General features: G+C 42.7%; 1 protein-coding gene across 5 annotated transcripts in view; it reads left to right on the forward strand.

The window, feature by feature from the left end:
- Positions 1–18535, forward strand: part of LOC306758752 (zinc finger protein 521-like) — an 89800-nt gene that overhangs the window by 39730 nt on the left and 31535 nt on the right. For 4 of the 5 annotated variants that reach the window (XM_079244135.1, XM_079244136.1, XM_079244133.1 and 1 more), the window contains 2 exons: positions 355–3860; positions 4777–4861. In XM_079244135.1, coding sequence (XP_079100261.1) covers positions 711–3860; positions 4777–4861 — 3235 coding nt within the window. In that variant the 5' untranslated portion in view covers positions 355–710. Of the gene's footprint in view, positions 1–354; positions 3861–4776; positions 4862–5183; positions 5217–18535 lie in introns of all 5 variants that reach the window. The other variant, XM_079244132.1, reaches the window with a different exon arrangement.

Here is an 18535-nt window from a genome sequence, read left to right on the forward strand (position 1 = left end):
ATACAAGGTTAATTGTAGTAAAAGTATTTCCACCAATTCTCTTCTCTAATTATACTTTAAATTGCATATTTAAATGTAACTTTTCAAATAACACCTAAGGAGAGGTATTGTTTCCACTGAAGCCGCTGAAGAAAAAGTGATCTCCAGCACATAGAAATTAAAATCCATTCACCACAACTGTATAATAACCATTTCAAATAATGCCACAGTGGCCCGCCTTTTCTATTCACGAGTGAGCCAAATAAGTTTCTACTAGTCTTACAAAACACCTTAAGTCTAACTTATGCTTCTTTTCTCTCTCCATCTTTTTTCCTCTGACTTGCTTTCTCCTCCTCTATCTTTCTTCTCCTCCAGATGGTGCTGACCTTGAGGATGACCCATCATGTTCTTGGCCAGCATCATCTCCCTCCAGCAAGGATCAGACTTCTCCAGGACATTGCGAGGACTATGATTTTGGTGAGGAAGAAGGAGGCCCTGGTCTGCCATATCCATGCCAGTTCTGTGACAAGTCCTTCAGTCGCTTAAGCTTTCTCAAGCGCCACGAACAGAGCCACGGCGATAAACTCCCCTTCAGCTGTACATTCTGCAGTCGCCTGTTTAAACACAAGCGCAGCCGAGATCGACACGTTAAGCTACATACTGGTGATAAAAAGTACCACTGCGGAGAGTGTGACTCTGCCTTCTCCCGCAGCGATCACCTCAAAATCCACATGAAAACCCACGCCTCCAACAAACCCCATAAGTGCCCTGTGTGCCGGCGAGGTTTCCTTTCGTCCAGCTCTCTCCACGGCCACATGCAAGTACACGAAAGGGGCAAAGATGGCAGCAGCTCAAGCTTTTCAAGGGCTGATGAATGGAAGTTAAAGGAAACTCGAAAATGCAGCCGCTGTGAGGAAGGCTTTGACGTTCCAGAGGAGCTCCAGAGGCACATTGCAGAGTGCCACCCTGAGTGCTCTCCATCAGAGGATGGAGGCTTGGGTGCGACCCTACAGTGCATCTACTGCCATGAGCCCTTCAGCGATGAGGGCACCCTATTGACCCACATTGACCAGGCCCACAGCAGAGATAGGAAAGGCCACACCTGTGCTATCTGCTCTGAGCACTTTCTGTCTGTTGAGGATCTCTATGCTCACATGGACATCCACCAACTCCCTGAATCCAGTAACCATAGTAACAGCCCTTCTTTACTTACTGTGGGCTACACCTCTGTCTCTAGCACCACTCCTGACTCCAACCTGTCTGTTGACAGCTCCACAATGGTGGAGACAGCGCCACCTGTGCCCAAAACAAGGGGAAGGAGAAAGAGAGCTGCTCAGAACACGTCTGACATAGGAGGGCGTTCCTCAAAACAGCCTAAAGTCTCCTACAGTTGCATCTACTGCAACAAACAAGTGTTCTCCAGCTTGGCTGTACTGCAGATTCACCTACGAACCATGCATCTGGACAAGCCAGAACAAGCTCATACTTGTCAGTTTTGTTTGGAGGTTCTGCCCTCTTTATTAAATCTAAATGAACATCTTAAGCAGGTCCACAATGCAGAAGACCATGCTGCCCTGTTAGCCAGCCTGCCTGATGCCCTCCTTCAGTGTAATTTCTGCCCTGAGGTGCTGAGTGACCTAAATGCTCTCCAGGAACACATTCGGTGCTCCCATGGCTTCCCCAGTCCCGTTGCCAAGGAGAGCAATGCCTTCTTCTGTCCACAATGCTTCATGGGGTTCTTGACAGAAGCTACCTTGGAAGAGCATGTTCGTCAGACCCACTGTGATGGGGGCAGCCTGCGCTTCGACTCCCCTTTGGCTGTAACTCCCAAGGAACCTATAGTAGAAGTGTACTCCTGTTCATATTGCACCAACTCTCCCATATTCAACAGTGTTTTGAAGCTCAACAAACACATCAAGGAGAATCACAAAAACATTCCCCTGGCCCTAAACTACATCAATAATGGAAAGAAATCCCTACGCACTCTCAGCCCCTCTTCACCAATATCAGTGGAACAAACTGCCATGTTGAAACAAAGCAGCTCAGGCTCGCGCACTACCAGTGAGTTCATATGTAACCAGTGTGGAGCCAAGTATACGAGTTTAGACCTTTTCCAGACTCATCTCAAAACTCATCTGGATGGTCTGCAGCCTCAGCTTACATGTCCACAGTGTAACAAAGAGTTCCCCAACCAAGAATCCCTGCTGAAGCATGTGACAATTCACTTTACTATTACCTCCACCTATTACATCTGTGAGAGTTGTGACAAGCAGTTCACTTCTGTGGATGATCTGCAGAAGCACTTACTTGATATGCATACATTTGTGTTCTTTCGCTGCACTCTGTGCCAGGAAGTGTTTGACTCAAAAGTATCCACCCAACTTCACCTGGCTGTAAAACACAGCAATGAGAAGAAGGTATATCGCTGCACATCCTGCAACTGGGACTTCAGGCACGAGACAGACCTGCAGCTGCATGTCAAACACAGCCATTTGGAGAACCAAGGACGGGCCCACCGATGCATCTTTTGTGGAGAGTCTTTTGGCACAGAGGTGGAGCTGCAGTGCCACATCACCACCCACAGCAAGAAGTACAACTGTCGGTTCTGCAGTAAGGCTTTCCACGCCATTGTCCTCTTGGAAAAGCATTTAAGAGAGAAACACTGTGTGTTTGAGGGAAAGACTCCAAACTGCAGTGCTAATGGCTCTACAGTAAGTGGTGGGGAAGGCCAGCCCAAAGAAGATGCTGAGTTACAAGGTCTCTTAACTAACAGTCATGGTGCAGGAGCAGCAGGAGGATCAGTAGTGGAGTCCCAGAACAGCCATGATGGAAGTGAGGAAGAGGTTGATACAGCTGAGCCCATGTATGGGTGTGACATATGTGGAGCCTCTTACACCATGGAGTCACTCCTCACTAACCACCAATTGAGAGATCACAATATCCGACCAGGTCAGAGTGCAATGATAAAAAGGAAAGCTGAAATGATCAAGGGCAATCACAAGTGCAATGTATGTTCCCGTACCTTCTTTTCTGAAGCTGGGCTGAGGGAACATATGCAGACCCACCTTGGGCCTGTCAAACACTACATGTGCCCCATCTGTGGGGAGCGTTTCCCTTCTTTGCTCACCCTAACAGAGCACAAGGTCACCCATAGCAAGAGCCTGGACACAGGCAGCTGCCGTATTTGTAAGATGCCACTGCAGAGTGAGGAGGACTTCCTGGAGCACTGCCAGATGCACCCTGACCTGAGGAACTCCCTGACAGGTTTTCGCTGTGTGGTGTGCATGCAGACTGTCACCTCCACATTGGAACTCAAGATTCATGGTACTTTCCACATGCAGAAAACAGGCACCATGTCCTCCAACCAACCCATGGGCCGTAACAATGTCATCTCTCAAAACCAGCAGCAACACCATGCTCAAAAATTTTTCAAGTGTGCCTCTTGCCTGAAAGATTTCAGGTCCAAGCAAGACCTGGTGAAGCTGGACATCAACGGACTGCCTTATGGACTGTGTGCGTCCTGCGTGACAGCCGCTGGCTCCAAGAGCTCCAGTCCAACTGTGAATGGAGGGAGGCAGCCGCAGGGAGGAGCCACCACTCCAGCAGCAACTACGACTGCATGGGTGCAAGGAGAGAGTCTCAGTCCTGGAGATGGGAAAGGCAAAACTGTCTCTTCAGCATCCTCATCTTCTTCTACATCTTCATCATCTGCAGCCAAGACACGCTGTTCCAGCTGTAATGTGAAGTTTGAGTCTGAGGCAGAGTTGCAAAACCATGTCCAAACTGTGCATCGGGAACAAGGTGGGGATAGCAACAGCGGGCAGCTGAAGACCCCCCAGGTGTCACCAATGCCAAGAGCCAGTCCTTCACAAACTGAAGAGGTATTGTTGATTAAAGTTGTATGACATAAAGTTAAAGAGCAAATGAAAATATTATTTAAATTGCAAATTCTATTTTATCACTAGCTTCTCTCAGGCATGTACTGCTTTCCATTATTCTGTTGGCAAATGAAATGAAAGCGTGCTTTCTTTATTACATTTTGTGACATTTTGTTCAAAATTATGATAAGGACATACACTTCCAACTATTCAGTATTAACAACATCTGACTGAAATGAAGAGGAAAACATTTAAATGCATGTGAGCTGCAACTTCTGCTCTCTCTCTGACCATATATCAGTATTATGACCACCAATCTCATCCTTTGCCATTTTGTTTAAAACATGATTGTTAATTTAATGTCAGTCTTTATATCACAAAGCAATATTGTTACAAGAAAAGAATAACCTCGCAAAGGCCCCACTCTATGTGATCATCTATATGGGGGTGCAGGTTGTCTTTAATATGACAAGTAGCTGTAACAGTAGAGATATAACCACAGCTTGAGTTCACTTATTTTCAAGTTGACAATTTCATGCAGTGCAATTAAAACCTTGCAGATCTAACACTGACATGAGGAGAAGTGGTATTTTCAGCTGCTTTTATCCACTGCTGCTATGTTTCACACTACCACTGCGCACTAGTCACACAGCTGTGAGAATTGTTATGCCGATATGATGTTGTTGTGAGAACTTTGTGTCTGAAGACAGACTTGCAGTGATGACATAAACTGCACAAATAGCGCCTATTTTTAATCATTGGCTCAGTGATGGAAAGTTATTGCTTACCTGGATTGGTGAAGCCAGTTGCCAATATTGTTATGCATGTCATGTCTCAAGAGGGCCATTGTATCAAATTGGTGGAACAATTCGAGTTACCTATCATTCCAACTTGACCATTTTTCTTGTTATATTTATAGAAAAAGACGTACCAGTGCATCAAATGTCAGATGGTGTTCTACAGTGAATGGGATATCCAAGTTCATGTGGCCAACCACATGCTGGGTAGGTGGCATCTTTCGTTTCCTATCAGAATCATTTCTGTCTAATCCCTGTCAAAAAAATATCATGCTTGTGTAATTTGCCCAAGTTTCTCTTAAAAGAAGCATGACATTCATTATTATAGCCTCTAGGAATTTAGTTTATTTGATTTTTGTGTGGCACTCACTGTTTCAGTGTGCAAATTTTTAAGCAAAATGTGCCAAATGTCACATTTGAGCATTTTAAATCAACCTCAGTCTTTTCCCACTCTTTTTTTTTAAGGATGACTAACATATAAAGACTGGTGTAATATATGTAATGAAATATTTGACCCTGTCTCACTCAGGCTCACAAGTGTCTGGATCACATCACCAAATAGGTGGAATTATTTTAATATTTTGACCATCCAATGCATCCTCAGTGTTGTGCTTTCATAAACCTGCAAGTTTATTTTCTTCATGCATGTGAATGGTAAATGATAGTGTGTCTGCATGCTTGTGAAGCAGAATCTCTGCACTTCAAACCATTCTACGTAGTTTAGAGTGGTGAAGAAATAGACCAATTGTTGCAATTATTCATTTCCAAGCAGTTTTTATTCAAACTGTTTGAATTTTTCAAATATTTGAACAATAGTTATGTTTTCACAAAATCCCTACATTGCTTCTGATTTTGTTTTTTCTTTTTAGTGTGTTTGTTGTGTCTTTCCACATAAGCACTCTTCTCAGCCCTGAATACATCTGGTAACACACTCTCTGCATTTAATGGCATTAAAACAACTGAAAATAATGGATATGACAATGTCTATTCAAAATGTATTCAAAATTTTGCATTATTCTTTACAAGATTCTTAAGCTGGGAGTGCGAGTGCAAGACCAACCTTCACATTTTCAAAATGTCTTCACTTTTGGATACCATTTGTATGCAGGCAGAATAATTTATAGTGAGGAGACAATTGGAAAACAGGTTTTCTTGCCTGCAGTAAGTAGGTGTCTGAATTCCGATCTCACGTTCCTTTATTCATTCATTTATTCAGCTCGTTTGGCGGCTCTTTCATTACACTGCATTATCTGTTGTCTTCAGTGGGAGAGAGACTCATTGATCTGGAACCAAACCGCCTCTCTGTTTGGGACACGCTTCTAGGCGCAGGTGAATTTAAACACGGTGGGCAATTCTATCAGGACCGGTAGGCAATTCTATCAGGGACCCACTGTTTGTGCATAAACAATCAGAAGCATGTGATTTGTGATTTTGATTCTGCGGTGTATTTGCAAAAGAGAGAGACGAGCTGAGAGTGTGTAGGTGTGTGTTTTGTATTCATCTTTGCGATCTGCTCACCCACTAGTCTACTGGGGGTGCCTAATACAGTACCATGCCAGCATTAGTCCTTTCTCTCGCAAAGGCAGGCACGGAACACACTGGGAGGGTAGAAAACAAACCCCCCTACTGGTTATTTTATGTCTTTCAGCCGCACAAGCACACAGTTCCTTCATAATAGTGGAATTCAGAAAGCTTAAGATAACAGGAGGATAGGTGATTGGGTTATTGTCTGATGTCTTACCTCTCTGATATGCCATTGCTTAGTATTCAGCATGATAACGGGCTTCATCTAACTTCTCAAAAGGGTTTCTTTTAGATGCATTTGTCTTGTGATCTCTAAATGTGGAGAAAACAAAACTCATCTTAGTGTGAAGTTGTCAAACAAACAAAGAGGAAACTGAACAGAACAAAGAAAACATGTTTAACTGATGTAGCAATAAAAACCATATGCATCATGTAAGCGGTGTTACAAATATTGATCTCCTGGCTTTATATAGATTCTTATAGTCCTTGTCATTGTTGAATATGGTTAAACTCAACCCAGCGATCACAGCAAAGCCAATTTGGCTAAAAACTCAGAAAAAGATATACTAATTTAGAAAAGCTCTAAATACATTCTCTACAGAAAAAAAGGGACACTTTCTCCTTTTAATGGCCATCTGCACAGGAGAGGGGAAACAGGGGGCTGGGGTCATCTCCGCTCAGCTGTCAGCGTTATTAGCGTAGGTAATGGAGCAGACGCTGGATTCATAGGGGTGTTGTTTTCATCCATGCCCTGCTCCGTGGTGTCAGCTCACACTGATAACTCTATATATAGTGATGTGCCTTGACATAACTATAGTGCTAAGTGTATGGAACAACAAACCTGAGCTTGTCTCACCCAGACACATCCTTATTAGCTGTCTTTGTAACACAATAGTTTTTCCAAACCAAGAGCAGCCAGCTTCCACCTTCACTCCCCCCATCAGGCCGAAGCGGTCGTGGCTGCCTCTTCTGTGAGGCTGCCAGCACATTTTGATGCATGGATATTACACTCAGATGATGACGGTCCTGGTTCGGACATAAAAGGCAGCTCTGGTGCTCAGCTACTCAACATTTACTATGATAATGGAGGTAAATGAAAGGGAAGGTGGTGGCCATGGTTGCAGAGGGGTGTGCTGTGGAGCAGCCCCAGCCAAGCCCATGAACGGCCCCACGTGTCTTAAGATGGAAGCTGCAGCCTGCTAGGGCCCAGATGGATCAGTACACATTTGCTGTACAGCTGGTCGCTCTGTTTGGGGACCTGGTGTGATACTCCTATGGAGAAAAAAATGATATCGCCACCATCCAAGGAGCAATTTAATAGCAGGCCAGAAGACAGCTGGCCACTCTTTAGTTTAGAGTTTTTTTGGCATGGCACACTTACAGAATTGAGGGTGTCCGATTTTTCTCCAGAGACACAGATTTATACAGCTTTCAGCTGTTGCAGTCACTATCAATCCTTTGATTTTCTGTTTCCTCCAAATAAAGAAAAAAAAAATATGTCCGTCAAGATTTATGGGTTTTTTGTTTTTTTTTATTTTGATCTTTGGCAACTGTTGAAAAAAATACATTTGAAATCATGCTTTCTAAAGTCACCTTCTTCTTTTTCCTTTTTTAAGAGGACCTTTGAAGGTCTTTTACCGACACAAAAGCTTGTTTGGTTTTATCAGCATGCCATCATGCCACCCCATTGCTTCACTTTGACCCCAGTGTAAACTATGACATTTGGAGCCTCATGGGGGGCGCGTTTGGCCCATTTATCGCTCTGTTTCAAATGTCCCTGTGTGGATTTTCAGAGCCCTGACATGTTTTGAAGCATGGGCTCTGTCTTAAAGGGTTTTGAAGGTGACAGGTTTTTGTTATATCTGTTTTCAATCTAATTCTCATCTCACCCCCGTCCATTTCATGCAGCAACTGCCAAGGTGGCGGTGCTCAGAAGGACAACTGTAAACAAACAAACCAAATACATCCCAGAAAAAAATGGTTTTGGGGTCACCTCTACAGATTTTTTGGGTTGGCGACAGCATTGAGCTTGAAGCCAAGTCAGGGAGGAGCCTCCTCTCGCAGAGAGGAGCTGGTGGCCTGGTCGGCCCAGGCAAAGTGGGGGGGGGGGGGGGGGCACCGGAGGGGTGGAAAGGTTCGGGGGCGGAGAGGGAAAGGCACATTTGCTGTACAGCTGGCCGCTCTGTGTGAAGCAGGCACTGTGGGCCGTTACAGAGCTGGAGAGGAGAGCGAGTGAAGGCCTTTAGCTCGCCTCTAGTTTCTCCTCCTCCTCTTTTCTGTTCTCCCACTCCCCAATCTCTATTTTACTCTGTCTCACTATCTAAGCTCTCACATATTCATATTAACAGAGCTCCAACCTGGCAAAACGCACTGTGTTGGCTGTTAGTGGAGAAACCAACAGGAGGCACACTGTAACAGTATTTGAAGCTGAAAGCTGTGTTTTTTGTCTCTTGCTAAGGGCCTCAAATTATCCTTGACACATATCCTCTTGTCTTGGGCCCCAAGAGCAACTTGGCCGGTGTATGTTGATTATATGGTCTCCATCACTGTCTGTGCCCTGGTGGCAACACATTTATTTCTCCATTAAGTGCTTTTTTCCCTCCTGATACATAAACAGAATGTGGGATTTTCATTCTTTGTTTCTTTTCCTATAATCCTCTTTGATTAGGTATGTCTGATGGTGTTCCCACAGTTACTAGGACTCATTCATAGAGCATATACACATGTAATCTGTTAACAAACATGACCAAACACTCCTCATTTGACTCCTAGGGGGCTGGATCAGAGTCAGAACTCAATAAACAACACAGCACAGGAACAAGATCAATCTTATGAAATAAATAAGAGAACAGGTTTGGACCAGGCAGTGGAAACAAAGGAATCCATGCATGCGATATACTGAGTGTGATATCTGCCGGCTTTTATTAATTGGTGATTAATAACGCCTCTCTGTTCGTTAGCATAGTCACCTCCCGTGCAGCCAAGTGTGTTGCCGCTAATATGCAATTATGCGCACCTTACTGCTTGTTACATTATGCTTCTCCCTGACTAATGTGGGGTCCATGAGGAGAATAGAAATCAGAGCAAGCTGGGAAAAAAAAAGCAACCATCAATACAATTCTCAGATTCTTTGTGCTACTTGCCTGTCTGGATGGGGGGGGAGAGAGAAGTTTCTTACAAATTCCTCGATGTAACCAGGAGACTGCATTAAAAGTTTTACAGCATTGCAGAGACTGTTTTGCTCTTCCTGGTGTTTTTGTTGTAAAGCAGAGGTAATTGACATCACCATGGGGATGCTCTGTTGCTAGGCCAGACATGCTCAGTCTGATGTGGTCCTTATCTATTGATTTTCCTGACATTTCCCCACACCTCACAGACTAGGCCAACATGTGAGAAAATATCTGATGCTCTCAGTTCATACAGGCAGCTTGTACAAACTCCAAGTGGGCTCTTGCTGCCCCTTCCTGCATTGCAATTGGTAGGCTGATGTCACTGTGGCGACTAGGGCTAAATGCCTTTCAGTGATGGGTTGATCTGTGTTCTTTTATTGAGTTAATCACAATACAACCTTAATTATTTTTAGGTGGTTTATGTGGTTTCTTTCAGAGTCGTCCTGTGCAGATCTAGTTTAGCATTGAAGTGACCTGAATAAAGGTAAGCTCTTCTTGCTTTTCTGCTATGTTTTATTGATATACATGAGAGATGTCTCCTTTAGAGGGTTAATGCAAACCCTTGTTCTGAAGTGAAACCCATAAATACTGGATGATCAGAATTAACCTCTGCATTACTCCACCTCCCCATGGTCTCTGAGATGTCACCAAGGCCGTAGGTGCATGCACACCCATGATCTGATGGGTTGCTTAGCAGTCTGACTGGAGGGGGGCTTAGGGGAGAAGTGCAAACAGACAGACCTGCCTTAGTAAAGGTCAGAGCTGCAACCTACACCTCTCAAATCCCAGTCTGGCCCTGATGGGATCAGGGTTCCAAGCATGCCTTGAGATGCTTGTGGTAAGGGACACTTATAGTGAGAGTGAAGTGATGCCCTGCTGCTGAACTACATTGCTTTTAGAGGTTGTCAGCATCAATAGTAGTGTGATAGATCTGATCTAACTTTGTATAGTGGCTCTTAGTTGTGGTGTGTTTTTTGGAACAACACCCACACTGCGACACCAGTAGCTGTCATATGCTGCTGAACAGGAAAGAATTTCAGTATTGTTCTCAGAGCTGTTGTTAGCTATGTTTCATAGGTGTGGAGAGGTTTGTTTTTTAATACAAACAGACTCCAAAAGAGTGCAGCGTTAAAAAAAACAAAACAACAAAGTTTAAGCTCTCTTTATGGTGCACAACAGTAGTTTTCCAAAAGTACCATGTAACGAATGACCATCCTCATCAAAGTTTGGCTGTGCAAATGTTGGGCTGGGGAGGAGAGGGGAAGGGAATAGGGTTCTGAAAGGCCCCCTAGTGTCAAAGCCTTAATAATCATGTGAGCAACGCTGGACTTCATTACCCTCCTGTTCGACAGGCCGAGTGCCAGCCTGGATTGCTGGCTGGCTGTGGCAAGGTCAACGGCGGAGGAAAAACCAGTTACTGTGTTACTCTGGAGCGGAATGGAGAGGGGCAGCCATCTGTCAGCTCAGGCCTGCCATACCCGCAGAGCAAATGGACACGGGCGGCCAGAGGAGAGGCCACAGACACCCATAGAGCTAAACCCAGTGAGCATAACACTGAGGCATGGACACAGATCCAGCCAAAGAGATCGGCCTTGATGCCACTAAAACACATATATACTGTATGTACAAGCAATACTTACAGAAGTTAGGGCTATCTACAAGAAATTTGGCAGCATGTTGTGCCTATGTTTATTTGTGTTTTTTAAGCTCCTGCACACTATTCGACTCCCACTGTTTAAAGTCCAGATGGCAAACCATTTGATGAAAAGTTAACAAAAGTTTTGCTGTGCTTGCCAGCAGTAAATGTGTTTCATCCTCGTTTCTCTTTAGAAAGACATGGTGAATATAAGTGCAGTTTAAGATCCAGTGTACATTTCCCTGTCATTTGCTTTAATCTGACACCACACTCTTCCATATCACATTGAAGTTTTAATGTTTCACCTTGCAGGCTGTTTATCAGTGTCTGAGTCGCATGAGCCTTGTCTGTGAGGACCTTTACGATGCCCTCTGGCCAAAGTGGAAGAACCCTGTGGAATGTTCCAAAGCTCTCTAATAGGTTTCAGGTGCTGTGGGCCACTGGCCAGCCCCCCCAAGCCCCTCATCAACACGCCACTCTGTGTGATAGGACTCCCTGTTCAACAGTCAGCACTCTCCTCTAAAAGTAAAAGGGCAGTGCTGCAAAACAAATTATTGTTTACTTTAAAATATTTGCTTATCTTGGAAATTTAAAATTGATATTTTCTCTTTCTTTTGGGGTCGGTAGATGCTCCTTCATCTCATTTAACTGAAACAACAGAGTTCTTGAAAAATCTAAGTTTTCTCTCATAAATGGTGAAGATCAAACAGAAGTGCACTTTGCTTCTCTGCCATCCAATAACTCAGCACAGATTAAGTTCCTGCCTGTTTTCTTCCTGCACCAACAGTACCGACCCCCCCTGGCTTGAACATCAACATACTCCGGAAAACAGGGGGATGGTCCTGGGCGATTCCCCTCACATTAATGGAAATCACACAGGAACTCCCTGGATGAAACCTCTATTAGTTATTAAGGTTTAATGTTGATATCAGTGCTTATATGTTTACTGGAGTGCACAGCATTGCTGATGTGGAATTGTCAGAGAGGTGCGGATTTAGTAAGGAATTAGTGTACACTCAGGATTTAATTAAGGGTATCTATTTCCATCTTGTTAGAAAGAGATAATGTGAGGACTGCAAGCATCATGGGTTACCATATTAAATGTGGCTTCCTATAAACAGCATATTACCCACTACATTTTATTACTTGTAGGTTAAAGAATAGAAACAGCAGGCTAGATTTGCATGGAGGAAGTGCAGCAAAATTATAACTAAAAGCACACATTCTCAACAACATATTCACACTTTGTATTTAATTTTTTTGCCTAAATTCTCTAACTTTTCAGGTGCAAAAATAATTCTTAAAAAAGTAAAAGCCTTTAGAGGTAAAATGGTCACACTTCCTCTGTTTCCATCCGTCTTGTTTCATTTCTTGCATGACGATAGTGTGAACATTAAAGTGACATGGCCTCTTTGTCTTCCCATTTGTCCCACTGATGCCTAGAGATGTAAACCTTAAGCCACTCACTCTCTGATTAATCTTTTAACATTTATAATTACTAATTAAGTTAGTAAGAGACTTTTAATGTAGTCTTCCTTCAATGGGGAGCAGAGAGGACAACAGATCATTAGCTTCAATAATGAACGCGGATGAGACAGATAATGGCTTATGATAGGTGAATACTGACAGTTATATTAAATGAGGCGAGTATGTGAGAAAATGCTGCATGCAAGTCGCACTTCATGGCTTCAAAGGCACGAGAAGACAAGGTTAGGAAGTATTCTGTCCAAAATAACCATGTGGACCAGGAAAATGCATTTTAGAGATTGTTACTAATTTAAACTTACATACGCAGTATGGAACATGTAATGATGGATACATCAGCTTTAGCAGTGGTGCCAAAGTTAATTTTAAACATAGGTTTTATTTATTCATTCACTCTGGTTTCATTGAGTTTTTGGTGTCCCTAATGCTACTGCTGGATCTCATTATCACATTAGTACATTAGTGTCTGCATTATCCTGGTGGCTTTGTGTTGGTACCCATTAAAAGAGTCATTCCATCTCAGTTGTTTTATTTATTTATTTTTTACCTTAACGACGATGCTACTCTGGCACAATCCGTGAGCTTTCCCACTTTGGGGAAGGTGCTTATGCCATAATGATTATTATCATTAAGAAGATATTAATGTGCTTAGTGTTTGCGACCCAGCTGCTCATCATGGCCTGAGCTACCGGAGGGAGAAGGGCTGCTGCCAAAATGGACAGTGCACGTAGGCCATCACCCACCTGTCAAGAGGTTTTGGGGTTAGTGGAGGTCGCAGCTACCTACCTCACCACCCTCTGCTGAGCTAGCACAGGGATTGGCTCAGAACATAAAATTGGAGGAGATGAATTGCGTTATGCAGGCTCGTATTAAACAGTGCAGTGCGACGAACTGAAGTGAATGTGAGCATCTTCCTCTTACACAATTTCAGCACACGCGTTAATTATAGTTACATTACGCTGCTGTGTGGGGAAATGCATGTTTTCCCTGCAGAAATTCGTGCCACATAATTATTCATTGCATTGAAAATCTTGCTATTATTTCAGGCCTTTTCAGCAACAAAGCCCGACTGTAGCATTCCATGTGTTTGCATTAAAATTGAGATTTATGAATGAATTGTTTCGGTTTCCTAATTGTGTTAATCAGACACATTTATTTACTTCTTTCTTTTTATTTCATTTATCATATTTAATTTTTTTTTACAGTTTTTGTGCTTGATCAAAAGTACGGTAACTGTAACGCCCCATACACACAGAGACAGAGAGTGTGGTGCTGCAGGCAGTCTGGCTGAAATCCTTCAGTTTCTCAGCCTCAAATTGCTGCTTCATTACGGCTTGGAAAAGAAACCCATGGTTACATTTAATCAAACCAATTGGTATGGCAGACCAACATAATCAATCACAATCCTTATCCAATATGCTACATTCTGTAACTACCAAGCTGGTTTGGAGAAAAGTCAATTATGACTCCTCTCTCTGCTCCTCTGCCGAGGTTGCTCTCATGCTATACTGTTTCTGCACTTATTTTTCATTATGCAAATATGTGATGTGTGTGCATCACATGTACAACCTTTTCCTATTCATATGGTCCCCACCACTCCCCTCTTATTCTGCCAGTTCTTGTATGATACATGGGCTGGGGCTTTGTTGGAGAGTGAGATGTGCCATAACTGGAATAATCAAATTAAGTATTAATGATTTTTGCTCTCAAACTAACGCTGGTGTTACACAGTGGGCTGCAGTCAGTGATGTTGTTCATATTTCATATGTTTTGCCTCCATGCGGACCTCTTCTCACTATCTCTCTTTGTATAGAATCACCTACAGTTTTTATATACAAGTTCTACTTTTACCACCCCAGATGCTCCAGTACATTTTATAAGAGCGTAGACAAACAGTGTAAACATGTACATGGCAGACACTCATCACTTAATCTATCAATCTTTTTCTCTTCACGTCGTCTTGTGAGTTCTTTCTCCCTTTTCACTCCAGCACTCAGTCTCACACACAATCAAAATGCTCTGCACAATAGACAAACACACAAGGAAGCACGCATACACACACACACACACACACACACACACACACACACACACACACACACACAGACAAGGTAGCTTGGTTGGTGGGGGCCATGGCTGCAGCTCTTCTGCGCAGTCCCAGAGTGGCTCCCGGGGCTCGGCTGCCAGTTGTTTGCCAGCGTCTCCGGGTGGAATTCATTCAAATTAAAGCGGTGGAATGAGGCCCGAGTCCCAGAATGCCTCGTCCCTCTCCTTCATCAGCATTCCGCCGATGAGAGTAATTAAAGCAGAAATTAATTCTGCTGTAAGCAGAGGAGCCACAGAATAACTGATATTAGAGGCTGGATGATGAATGCTTGGCATCAAGGGAGGTCTCAGGGGAGGAGAGGAAAATTCACAGATCTTTCTTTCTTTCTTTCTTTCTTTCTTTTTCTTTCTTTCTTTCTTTCTTTCTTTCTTTCTTTCTTTCTTTCTTTCTTTCTTTCTTTCTTTCTGACGTTCCTCTTTATTTTTCTTTGGTTTATGTTTTCTGATATTCGTTCTACAACTTGTTTCAAATTGTCACATTTTTTATTTTCTGTGGCAACATTTGTCCTTCCATGCTGCTTTTAAAAGTTGCTACAAAGAGCTGAAGACATTGGTTGTCAGCGTGACTGAAGACATGCCACTAAGCGCTGCTCCATAGCAGTATTTCACATTCTATCAGCTCTGATGTTCGCATTTTCAGTCAACAGGCATATTAGAGTGAACCGATGCTGCAAATGTCAGTGTAGTGTGTTTACCCGCAGAAGCCAAAATGGCGAGAGCTTCCAGGTGCATCCTTTCTTACCAAGGGCAGAGCAAAGAGTGTCCTAGAAAAACATGTAGACACATAAAATTTTTAATCAAATGCGTACAACAACTGAAATCCATAATTTAATTGAATTAAAATTATTTAGCTTGCAGCTAAGCATTGTGTATTACTCTCCATACAAGCTGTCTGTTTTTCTCAAGAATGGTTGAAAATTGAACCTTAGAGCTCTCCAGATGATGTGATATTCAACCCATGATGATTCAGTGATCCCCCACGTCCCTTGACGCTTTATTTTTGGAATGGCACATCTTAAGCGAGAGCAGTCACAAGACTAAAAGACAAACAAGTGAACTCTTGAAACACTAAGGCTGGATAAGACTGTCAGTGTTTTCTTCTTTTGGAATCAAATGGAATTGAACAAAGGTTAGCTCTCTTTGGGGCTTCATGGTAATGTGATATACGATGCTGCCATGGAATTTGCCAATGCATGTCTTAGCGCTGTCTGACTCCAAGGAAGGAGTGAATGGTAATTACACTGACCTCTGCTCCTCCCTCTCTTATTCTGCCCTCTGGGTAAAAAGCCTGAGGAGATAATAAACAATAGATAGATTTGTCTTGTTTGTGTTGCAGCTGCTGCACTCCTAATAACACGTGAGATTGGTCTCTATTTTGAAAATAATACATGCCGAGATCTGCAGGTAGTTAAATTGCATTTTTAATTGGTTTTGGGCAGGAATATATCAATCAGATGTAAATGAATGGGAGCTCAACCTGAGAGTTACTGACTGTTATTAAGAATTTAGCAGGCGGGCATAAGACTTGAAAGCATAAAGAGGCACAACTGCAGGAGATGCAAAGTAGCTGAAGTGAACAAAAAACCTGTTGATGAAGCCAGTTTCAGAGGAACAGCTAGCCTGCCACTGTGAATCAGCATGCTATATATTCACCTGCTCACACCTGGAATTTTGCTGTAGATGCGCATGGTAGCAGAAAAGTTCATTGCATTTCTAATCAAGATTATTTATATAACTTGCAAGCATGATGGTTTCATTCTCTATATTTATGTTTTTTTATTCTGATGCATTTATTGACAGATTCTTTAGAACATAAAGACGAAGAATGTTACAGTAATAGCTACAAAGCTTTATGCACTGCACATTAATGCCAAACTGGAAGAAAAGATGTGGAATTGCTTAAAAAAAATCATAAATGTTCAATAATTCAGGAACATTTTCAGCTCTTTGGGAAGAAAGCACTGCATAATTCCAGTCCTAGAGTTTCACTTAATCTAACTTTTTCAGTTTCCATTTATCCATTCCCCTTTTGGAAAGATGATGTGGGGCATGGGGCAGAAATAGTAAACATACAGTAAAGGCATTTCTTCTAAATTATTAAACAATTGAGTCTTTTTATAGACTCAGGGTTTACCTATGGACCCTACTAAAAGCTTGCTAGCAGTTCTCCAAGACTCCACAGTGAATCTTATTGCTGTAGTGCATAATATCTCCTATCATTCAAATAGAAGAAAGGGAATATCTTTATGTCTGCCATACTTGAAATGGCCATAGTGTTGTTTGTTTGTCTGCTTAGTCTGTGCACCAATAAAAATACACTCAAAATGAAACCTTGGTGTAATGATGACCTTAAACGCAATGACACTCTTTCCCATAACATTGTCCTGTCCAATAGTCCAGAACTCCCCTAAGAGGCCTTACAGCAAGTCTAGGAGGAACCAAATGAGAGAGAAATCGATTACTTTCCTCTCTCCACTGTCTCTGCCCTGGCTGAATTACTGAAACAAGATGCTGCACTTAGGGGAGTCTTTGGAGAGTCAGAGGGAGAGAAAGACGGGTGGGGGAGAGAGAAACACTTTTAGGGACATGGGTGCCATTTAGACGAGGACCATCTTCTCGCAGAAAGCCACTAAAAGCAGTGAATGATCCTCTTCCTGTCCCTGGCTGGGAGGTGGTTACCCTCCTGTGGTTAAGTGAATACAGAGCTTACACTCAGGTTTGAGGTCAAAGCAAGATCGTTATAAGGAATATTCATTTCTGAAATGCAAGTATGAGAGTCATGCATATAGAGCCATATCAGTTCATCTTTAACTTCACCCAAGCATATCACTGTTATGACGTGTCCGAGTGCTTGACACCAGACGACAGAAACCCTGTTGTGTTGCAGATGCTGTTCGCAGATTTTGTAGATTTCATAGATACTGTTTGTTGTCAAACGGTTGCTGTTTAACATCAACACCAGGTTTTATTGTCTGAACTATGAAGATAAAATTGAAGCCTGCTCGTTTGGTAGACAGAACGTGGTGCTTAAGGGACCCAATCCCTGTAAGTGCCATTAAGTGGAAATTGCCGTTCACATATTCCAGTGGTTTGATTAATTACACTCTCTCATGTGCTTTCATAAAGGCCCAATGAAATATGGGAAGCAAATTGCATTGTGTTTCTGTATCCTGTTATGTAAAAGCAGTTTAATTATTGACACATGTTTTGCCACCTGGCAGGGGAAAGGACGGTTGGACATGAATAGAAATCATACAATAGATATTATGGAAGGGTAGATGCAGCACTTGAGATGCCATGTGTTTCTACATTTGTGACTCTGTTGATGCTCCTGCCTTCACCTCACTGTGGGTTTTCTTGTAAAATTAGTGCAAAGATCCATCGTGATCAGCTAGATGCACTGTAAAGAAAGTGTTTTGCTAAAGTGGCTGCACTTTGAAACCTGTTTAACTTTTTGAAAGGTCTCCTCTTATAAATATGCAGTTAAGGTGATATTTTGTGAAGGCTGAGCAGTCTCTCTGGGGGATTAAAAGATCCCTTTTGGCTTTGTATGATATCTTATGATAGTTCTTTTTTTGATCAGAACGAAAGGCTTAAGTACTGCTTAGTAACCAACAAATGGATACTTTGAACTCAAGGAACCAGTGTAAGAAGACAAAAAGTAATTTGCAGCTTTAAGTCCCCCCTTCCACCCTTTCTTCTTTTTCCTTTGTTCTTGGACAGTGCTTTTCAAGAGTAGTGCCATCTAGTGTCCCAGAAACTGAATAACATCTTTGTGTCAGAACAGCGCTTGCCTTCTGTTGTAGCCACTAGTTCTTAGGCTTTACTCTATTCAGTATTCTACAGTGTATGTGGAGGTATTAGCTCATAAAACCCTCCTACTGTCATATGAACTGACTGATGTCCCTGAGCAGTATATGAACAGCAGGGCTCTGATACTCAGTCCCAAGCTGTTCCTGT

Source organism: Telmatherina bonti, assembly GCF_933228915.1.
Source record: "Telmatherina bonti genome assembly, chromosome: 7".
Taxonomy (NCBI): domain Eukaryota; kingdom Metazoa; phylum Chordata; class Actinopteri; order Atheriniformes; family Telmatherinidae; genus Telmatherina; species Telmatherina bonti.